General features: G+C 46.4%; 1 protein-coding gene across 1 annotated transcript in view; it reads right to left on the minus strand.

Moving 5' to 3' along the window:
• The window catches only part of CFAP47 (cilia and flagella associated protein 47), a 387027-nt gene that overhangs the window by 126907 nt on the left and 249826 nt on the right, over positions 1-10294 (minus strand). The window contains exon 58 of the mRNA XM_015421363.1: positions 6195-6370. Within this exon, the coding sequence (XP_015276849.1) occupies positions 6195-6370 (176 nt within the window). The remainder of the gene's footprint in view (positions 1-6194; positions 6371-10294) is intronic.

Consider the following 10294-nt stretch of genomic DNA (forward strand, 5'->3'; position numbering starts at 1 on the left):
GCCCATTCAAATAGTGTGTACAACACAGACCCCTCCTTGGCATGCAAAATGCCGAGCCACAGCAGCCAACCGAAACCACATCCCCCCCCCCCAGTTCAATCAAAGGATCCATCATAGATTTAACCTGCAGGGATCGCTTTGCCGGCTGGAGCGGCGGCGGCAGCAAGGCAGTGAGGTCTGGGGAAAGGGTTAATGAAAGGAGTCGAGGTTGAAGACATAGTTGCAAAGAAAGAGCCCCGCAGAAAGAGGAATGCGGCTGCGAGTCAGACCCAGCAGCGGAGCACTTTGTGCAAACGACCAGTGTGCCTCCTCCAGCCCCTGCTCCAGAGAGCAGAGAAGGAACAGAGATCCGTCTCCCAGCCCCGCAAAAAAAAATCAGTCTTGCATTTAAACTTTAAAGGTAAGGACTTTAACCTTTAAAGTTTAAGGAGCAAAGTAGCCTCCCTGAGGTCCCGGACGCCTCCGAAACTAAAGTAAGGCCCTTTTCTTTTCTTTTTTTAAACAAATGCCAGGGCGAAGCTTCGCCCAAGCGCATATCGCCCTCCTTTAAAAAAAATGGGGGGCGAAAATCGGAAGCCTCGGGCTTCCAAACGGAAGTAGCTCTGCAACGGTGGAGAGCGATCAGACGGGAGGGGGACGACATCGAAAGCAACCGTTGCACTCAGGATACCACCACTTGGGGACCTAGTGGAAGAGTGCAACGGTTTAAAGGGCTTTGTAACGGTTAGGGACGGAAGGCAGATGTTCTACGTCTGAACGCCGGTAAGTACACCGATTGCAACCGGCACCTATTCCGGTACAAATGCCCCGTCTAAACGCACCCTAAGTGTAGTGCTGTATTCCTTTATTTATTTCATTAATATCCTGTCTCTCTTTCATTTTAACACCTAAGGAGATGAAGATAGGTTCCCAGGAGGTCTTCCATCCAGGAACTGACCAGACCACACATGACACATCTCAGTCCAAATCAGGTCCATATAGCACACTTGGAAACTTAGTTTCCAGCAGCTGCCATCTGATTGTAAGAGTATGAGAGTCAGGTTGGGGAACCCAGAACCAACTCTCGGAAAAACATCCATGTCTAGTTTGGCCCTAAGAAATCAAGGAGTCCAAGATCTGCCTCCTTCACCCAAAACTATTAAGCAATATTGTTGTCTCAGCTTTTGTTATGAGCCGAAGGAAATTAATACTTTGTCTGCTACATCCACTCATGACCTTTGTTCATAATGATAAGCAGAAATCCTTTGGGGGGTTATCAGGATCAAGTCTCTGGATCTAACCCTTGGAATCCAGGGCAGTTCAATATAAGAAGTACAAACTGTCTCTGTTACTGTTCCTTCAGCCCTGGAGTGATTGCTATTTCTAGAGTCACCAACCTCCAGGTGGTGGCCGGAGATCTCCCACTATTGCAGCTGATCTCCAGGCAACAGAGATCAGTTCACCTGGAGAAAATGACTGCTTTGGAAGGTGAACTCTATGGCATTACACTACATTGAAGTCCCTCCCCTTCCTGAAACCCACCTTCCTCAGGCTCCCCCCCCCCCCAAATCTCCAGGTATTTCCCAACCTGGACCTTGCAACCCTAGCTGTTTCTGGTTCTGATTCTATGTTATCTTCATGGCTTGATATATTTTGCTACCTGAGCCAGCAGCAATAGCAGCCACTTTCCTCATCAGCTTTGTCTCACCTACCACACTGTTCCCAGGAGCTACAGGAGATAATCCTCCTTACCTGATTGATCCCCAGGCCTCTTTAAAAACACTGTGGCGAGTCAGGCATACCTTTACAGGGTTTCCCAAATTCTCATTAGAGTTTCAGGGGGGGAAGGATCAAAGGAAAACAGGTTTCAGAAAGAGTGGAGGGGGGAGGATAAAAGCTGGGACAGCAAGGGATTGTTAATTTAAACTGTGTGGAAACGATTTAAAAAACAATGGGAATGAAAAGGAATGAAATTGGAACATTAAGGCTGTCTGGAAGATGCCATAGTCTAATGAGAGTTCAGTTACATTTTGGTTAGCTGGGCTTCTTCATTCTCACACTTTCTTCTCACAAGTGTTTGGGAACTGGAATGTGCTGCTTTTAAAGATACCAGAGGGTGAGGGGAAGAAGGATTGTCACCTCCAGCTTCATGGGTTAAGTGTATTTGGTAGAGGACGATTACCATACCATAGTATGAAGGGAAATTTGTAAAGGTGAGAGAGCCCATCATAGGGGTATTTTACTAACATGTCATTCAACTTTGGGTATAAAAAAAGGATACAATCACAAACAGAAATGAGGTTCAGATGCAAGAATTCTGTTTTGTGTCTTTTCCCCAAAAAAACATTTTGCAGATTTTTGTTCATCTCAAACTTGGAAGTTATTTTGGCCACCTATATGATCTCTGCTACTGATTTCATAATTATTGTATTTACAGGTTTTTCCTGGTTTATTCTCCTGGGACTGAGTTGTTTATAAAGTGTAGGTTTTAATGTATATCTTATTTATTTATTTAATTTTATTTATACCCCACCCTCCCCGCATTTGCGGGCTCAGGGCGGCTTACAGCAGTATGGCACTCAGTGCGATAAAACAATGATAAAACAATTTAAAACACTTAATACATGGGCCACGCCCAAGGATCCCGCGTGACTCAAACCCTCTCTCCCTATTGCACAACCGTTTCATCCCAGGAGAGGTTGCTGTGGCCTCCTGATGTTATTAGCCACATTGGCTTCCGGCGGTGCTGTAGACAGGCCCCATTGGTGGTAGTGGTGGTGGCGGCAGCTCCTATTCAAAAGCCTGGTGGAAGAGCTCCGTCTTGCAGGCCCTGCGGAACTGCAACAGGTCCCGCAGGGCCCTGATCTCTTCTGGGAGCTCATTCCACCAGATAGGAGCTGCCACCGATCGCGAGGCGGTGTAGCGACCCCGACCGAAGTGCTCTCTGGGGTCTATGTGGGGCAAGGCGGTCCCTTAGGTATGCTGGACCCTGGCCATGTAGGGCTTTAAAGGTAAGCACCAGCACTTTGAAGCGAATCCGGAATGCTATAGGCAGCCAGTGCAGCGCTTTGAGTACAGGCTGGATGTGCTCCCATTTCGAGACACCAGCAACCAGCCTGGCCGCCGCATTCTGCACTAGCTTCAGCCTCCGAATCAGCGACAAAGGCAGCCCCATGTAGAGAGCGTTGCAGTAGTCTAGCCTCGAGGTGACTGTCGCGTGGATCACTGTGGCTACGTCTTCGCGGCTGAGAAAGGGAACCAACTGCCGCACCAGCCGAAGGTGGTAAAAGGCCGCTTTGGCAGTGGCTGCAACCTGGGACTCCATTGATAAGGTGGAGTCCAGGAGCACTCCCAAACTCCTAACCTCCGAAGCTGGCACCAACGGCGCCCCATCGAAGGCCAGGAGCGGGAGCCCCAGTCCCATCCCGTTCCGACCCAGACACAGGACCTCCGTCTTCGCCGGGTTCAGCTTCAACCGGCTCAGCCTGAGCCATCCAGCCACGGCCTGCAACGCCTGGTGCAGATCTTCTGGATCGGAATCCGACTGGCCACCCAACATCAGATAGAACTGGGTGTCATCGGCATATTGATGACACCCAAGCCCATACCTCTGGACTATCTGGGCTAGGGGGCGCATATAGATGTTAAAAAGCATCGGGGAGAGAACCGCCCCCTGAGGCACACCGCATTCGAGCGGGTACCTCCGGGACCGCTGCTCCCCTAGTTCCACCCTCTGTCCCCGACCTTGGAGAAAAGAGACAAGCCATTGAAGAGCGAGCCCCTGAATCCCCACGTTGGCAAGGCAGCGGGCAAGCAACTGATGGTCGACCGTATCAAATGCGGCCGACAGATTGAGTAACAACAGTGCCGCCACGCCGCCCCGATCCAGATGTCTGCGGAGGTCGTCAGTAAGGCCTCAGTGGTTGTTGCTAGGCAACTACAGTATTTCAAGCCTGGTTCTTTCAGTAAAAGACAGGGGGAGGGGGGGGCTTTTCCAGGCATATTTTGTTATTTGAGGGAGGAATACTAAGTTGGGGCTAGGCTTGACAAGGGATGTTAGCTCCAGGTTAAGAAATTCCTGGAGATTTTGTTGTGGAGTCTGAGGAGGTCAGGGTTTGGGGAGCAGAAAGGCCTCAGCTTGATATAATGCCACCCTCCAAAGCAGCCATTTGATCCAAGGGGACAGTCATTTGGGGATCTCCAGGTCCCACCTAAAGACTGGCAACTATAGGCCTGGCAGTAACCTCTGGGTGACTTGGCACCACTTGATCTGCATGACTCAACTAGGCCTGACTGCTTGCTAATGTTCAATAGCAGCCACCCTATAAAAACCAGTATGGTATAGCAGCTAGAACATCAGAGTAGGGTCTGCAAAAACCCTAGTCAAAATCACCCAGTCAGTTTCCACCGCAAGATGGGGATCTGAACCTGGGTCTCACAGACCCTAATCTGAAGCTCTAACTGTTACATCACACTGGCTTTCATAGGGTGGCTGCTGATGTACAGTAACAAACAGCTGGGCCTACTTGAAACATGAAAGTGAGATGGCATCAAGTTGCTGCCAAGCCTAGGGTTGCCAATCACCAAGTGGGGCCTGGCAATCCCTCAGAATTACAACTGAACTCTAGACAGCAGAAATCTGTCTCCCTACAAAAATGGCTGCTTTGGAAGGTGGACTCTGTGGCATTATATCCAGCTGAGGCCTCTCCCTTCCCCAAACATAGCCCTCCTTAGACACTACCACAATATTTCTAGGAATTTCCCAGACTGGCACTGGCAACCCTTGTCAGGCCTGGCCCTAAGGATCCCCTCCCTGAAATACCAAAAATAGGCCAGGAAAGTGCCCTTCCCCCTCCCCTGCTTTTTACTGACAGAAGCCTCCAGCCCCCAAGTACGTTCTAATCTCTCACTGTCAATGCAGGGTGGAGTAGATCCCTGCAGCAGCCATTTCAAAAGGTACTGGGGGGGGGAATTGAATCCTCCCTGAGGGGTTTTCTTTACTTTTTAAGGTTTTTCTGTAGCCCCACAGAGTCCCCTGAGTCTGAAGAAAAACCTGTTGAGGGACAGTGTGCCCTCTGTTGGTGGAAATAAGTATCCGCACACAGAGGTGACTGTTGAGAATTAGTATATAGATGTTATTTTAAAATAATTATATTAAGGCATGGAATAAAGTTTATAACTTTACTTATATTTGTCATGGAGAAAATCAAAAGTCACTTCTTTATATTCTTTATATTTCTTTTCCCCCTTCTCTTTTTCTTTTTTCTTTGTTTTTTTAACTTTGTATTTTCTTTTTTAAAAACACCTGTTGTAAGAATTCTTAATAAAAAAGAAATAAATAAATAGAAAGCCCAAATGGGCTTGGCTAGGTGCCATGGGAGGAGAAATGACTTCTGCCTCCCCACTCTCAGAACTTTTCTCACACAAAAACCATGCTGGGGGGTGGTATTTGACCAATTTTGCTGCTTCATGTAAAGTACCCATGCATATGGAGCAGCGAATCTGGTGAAATAACACTCCCCAGCACAGTTTTGCAAGAGAATCAGCTTGGGAGGAAGGAGGAACCCTTCTTCCCCCCACAGCACTGTTCCAAGCCTATTTGGATTCTCCTTATTTTTAGATGCAGTTCCCCACAATTGCTGTGTGGCTGAGGGGAACACTTCAAAACACATGAATAAAAGTAATGTACAGTTTGGCTCTAAAAATGAATATTACTAAGGACGAACAGATACGATGCCCAGAGTTTTATGAATGGAGCTCCCAGGGTTGTTGGGGTTTTTTTTTTGGGGGGGGGGGTATTGTAGATGCATGCAGATCCAACAGTCTTAAGTTTTCCCCATACACAGGCACCATTTTTCTGACCATAAACAGCCTATTGCAGCTGCTACTTAACATCTGTATAGTTCCCGAAGTGTGGAAGTAACATGACCACTGGGCTGTTTCAGGTTGGGAAAACAGCATGGGGATGGTAGTCTTAATCTCCTCCCCCATTTCTTAAACCATAGTTCCGATTTAAATTGGGCTCATGAGCACCTTCTATTAAAGGAAATAATGCTGGCAGCTCCATTCCTGGAACTCCCAGTGTCATGACTGGCTTGGACCTTAGTGGAAAGCACTATTAGGTCAAGTGAAACTACTTCTATAAGTAACTATAGTTTACCTCGGTAGGGAGGGCGGGATACAAATCGAATTAGATAAATAAATAAAATAAATACCTTCCTTTTGAGCTGCCAGTACATGCTGGAGAGTACTTTACTTCATAGCATACTGTTTCTTTTGGTTGAAGAAGGAGGCTTTTTTCACCACTAAGTACACCAACATCTACTAGAACATCCAACATCAGAATGTCATTTGTGGGATTAGTTACTGGAATTTCAATGACAGTAGTATCCTAGAAATTAAAAAAAAAATCTTTTGTTGTTACCAAAAACATCAAGAAAATAATGCTTATTCAAAACAGAATCCAAATGTTTTACATCCATATTTGTCAGGTCTGTTTCTTGAATAGGTAATGGTAAAGGAGAAATGATTCTGCCTGATTCGGCCAAATCCGAATCGGTCAATTATTTTTTTTTTGCACACCCCTAGCAACAACAGTTTTTACTGACCTGAACAGCTAATAAAGCTAGATTTGATGCCTTGTAGACTATGCACAAGGCTGGCAACTGGTGGGAGACTCACCAAAGCAGTGTGGGGGGGGACACCCTAGTATTCAGGCAAAACAATATGGTTTAATTATAGAGTTTTACTCAAATGCTACAGCAGCTTTAGCAATGCAGTGAGGCAGTAGTAGGAAAGTCCCACTGGAGGCAGGGGATCCCCTGTCCCCAGCAGGAACTTGGGAAGCCTACAAGTGGAGGCAGCCTCACAGATATGAAAGTCCAAGATAATGAAGGGCTTTAAATATCAACACAAGTACTTTATTTATTACTTACAACACTTATATTCTGCCTTTCTACCCAATCAAGGCACTTCGAATTGAACACAGAAACTAAAGAAGGCCTGGAATATCTGATCAAGGTTTAAGTCCTTGCAGAGGGGTCATCATGACCTGTGCAAATAATACAGTAAAACTCTATGTACATCCGGACTATGTAAGGCCTCTTCTACTTCTGTGGTGGTATTTGGAAAAATCACAGGGAGACTGAGAGGCTAGGATAACTGAAAATCTGACACCACCTTCAGCAAAAAGCCAATGCTAGCGCATAGGATGATCCTGTTCCTAAAGAACTGAACAAAGAGTTTGTCCGAGTGAAGAGCAGCCAGCTCACTAACTCTCCTTGCAGAGGTTATGGCTACAAGGAAACAGGCTTTCATGGATAGAAAAGGGAAAGGACAGGAAAATAAGGACTCAAAAGGAGGGAACATGAGCTGAGCCAGTACCAAATATAAACTCCATGGGAGAACTATGCTAGGTTACCCAAGGAAGCAGTTTGCCAAACCGTTGAGGAATTGTTTTGATAGATTGTGGGGGGAAACTGAATGACCCTGAATAGGTTCATGGAAAGTGGACATCACTGCTAGCTGGACCCTGATAGAAGATAGAGCCAAACCAGATTTTGCACAAAAAAAATACATGTAGCCTAGAATAATAGGTAAGGGACAGATGGAAGGTGAATGACACTTCTGAACAACACAAAGTGATAACCTTCCCCACTTATGGTGGTATGACTTTCTGGTGGAAGGCTACAGGCATTCAACAACATTCTGACTCAAACATTCTGAGGGCATTATCTGACAGACCTAAGGAGGATTCAACAGCCAGGCAGCTAGCTGTAGCCTGGGAATATTGTGGTGCAGTACAAAACTCCTGTATAAGAGGTCATGAACCACCATGATACAATCCCTGCTTTTTTGCTATTTTCCCCCTCCATTGGAAATAATGGAGAATGGGGGCACCTTCTTTGGGACCTACTTTGGCACCTTTTTTGAAACTTGCGGGATTTTTTGTGTGCCTCTATCTCAAAAAAAGAGACACTCCCCGGATACATTCCTCATTACAGCCTAAGGGGATCATTATGCTCCCCATAGGCTGTAATGGAACCAAAGGCATTTAAAGGTGTCACCATCCCTTTAAATATGTTTGTGAAGCTACAGCTTCACCTGGAACAGTGTTTAAAGGGAGTGCACTCTCTTTAAACACTGTTTAACAGTGGCTATCCTGCTTTCCCAGATAATCCCAAATTTTGGGGGGATTATCTGGATTGGCTATGCTTGATAGCCAAAACTAGCTATATCTGGCTGAAAGAATAGCTGATAAATACCAATATGTATTTTCTGGCTATTTTTAACGGCTCAGATAGAGCCGAATGCACACCCCTGGAGTCCAATATAGACCTAATGAACTACACATGCTGGGACAGAGTAAAATGGGATTTTTCAAAATCGATGGTGAGACCCAGACTAGTGAATAGGTCTACCATCAGCTGAATGTGTGGACAAAGCTTATGGGTGGATGGGCCAACTAATAACTAGACATCTAAATAGGGAAAAATCATACAGCCCTTAGAGCACAGATAGGCCACCACCTCAGTCATACACTTAGTGAAATTTTGTGGTGCCACAGCAGGGCCAAAAAGTAAGACAGTATACTGGAAATGTGACTTAGAACACCTGTAGTGTAGACATTTCCATTGGGAGGGATGGATAGCCACATGAAAGTAGGGTTGTCAGGTCCAGGTTGGAAAATATCTGGAGATTTTGGGGGTGGATCTGGGAGAAGGTGGGGTTTGGGGAGGGGAGGGGCCTCAGCATGGTACAATGCCATAGATTCCACCCTTTAAAGCAGCTATTTTCTCCAGGGGAGCTGATCTCTATCAGCTGGGGATCAGTTGTAAAAGCAGGACATCCCCAGGCCCCACCTAGAGGCTGGCAACCCTGCATGAAAGTAAGAATCCTTCAGGTCTAAAACAGCAAACCACAAATTTAGTTCAAGGGACTGAACAACAACTTGGAGAGAAACCATCCTAAACTTCTTAACATTAACAAACTTATTGGACTTGCTAAGGTCCAAAATAGGCCGGAGTCCACCATCCCTCTTTGCCACCAGGAAGCATCTTGAATAAAATCCATTAAGGATGTCCTCAGATGAGACTGGTTGTATGGCATGTAACAGAGGCTCAGAAGTAGAAAAAGATGTAGAAGGGGGCCTTCTGCTAAAGTCAATCCTATAACCATGCTGCACCATGAAGAGCACGAAGAAGTCACTGGTGATGGAGACGGAGAAGGTACCAGTCTGTCCAGAAAGTATAGCCTGAGCTGTAGGTGAGTCATGCCTAGCAAAAAGAATGACTTCTCTCCCTGCTGAGGGTCTTTTGGAGACTGGAATTGAGCTGGTCTAGATCTAGGCCTGGAGCCTTTGCACCTTAGTTGGGATTGAGACTGGAAGGACCAATGAGAGACATAGCTGGAGGGCATATACCTGGCTTGTCTCTGAACCTGATGCTGGAAAGGAGGATGTGACTGATAGAGGGACTTATAAGGCTGAGGGGCCTACATTGTGACACCTAGAGATTTAGCTATTTGTTTATTCTTCTGAAATAATAAATAAAATAAAAATTTGAGCCAGGGTGTCACCTGTTTTAGATGAAAAAGTTTTGAGCCCTCAAAAGGCAAGCATTCTGCCCTTACCTGGATAGCTCAGGCAAGCCTGATCTCATCAGATCTTGGAAGCTAAGCAGGGCCGACCTTGGCAAGTAGTTGGGAGACCTCCAAGGAACACCAGGGATTGGGATACAGAGGCAGGCTATCAAGCCACCTCTCTGAAAAATGTCCAAGCCCCCATTAGGGGTCACCAGAAGTCACTATGACTTCCAGGCAGGCATGCAAGCATACACACACACACAAATACCCACAAAAAAGGCAAGCATTCCCCCTGTTTGCAAGGAATAAATAAATAAGTCTGAGACTCTAGCCTGTGTCTCTGGTGGAAGAGCAGTGGAGTGCAGCCAAGTGTGCCCACGCAGCATGAATGCATAGGCCATGTCATGAGCAGTCGGCCGCATGGCGGCCAGCGTTCATTTCCTGCTTGACTGCCTCTGTTTGCAAAGGCTTGGCCGGACACTTCTTATCATCAGGGAGGAGATATAGGTAAACTGATATGTGGTCCTATAAAAACAGCTGATAGGCTGCCTTTATGGCTTTGTAGTTCGCTATACACAGGTTTAAGGCCGAAGAAGAGTAGGATCATCACTCAATAGCACCAAGCTTGCACCCTTCCTTGTCCATCAGTGCAGAGTGAGGCCCCTGTCTATATCTAGTCTGTGCCTCCTCAGCAACAAAAGAGGAAGGGTCAGGGTGGGGGAACAGAAAGGGG

This window comes from Gekko japonicus, unplaced genomic scaffold, assembly GCF_001447785.1.
Source record: "Gekko japonicus isolate JY-2015 unplaced genomic scaffold, Gekko_japonicus_V1.1 scaffold625, whole genome shotgun sequence".
Taxonomy (NCBI): domain Eukaryota; kingdom Metazoa; phylum Chordata; class Lepidosauria; order Squamata; family Gekkonidae; genus Gekko; species Gekko japonicus.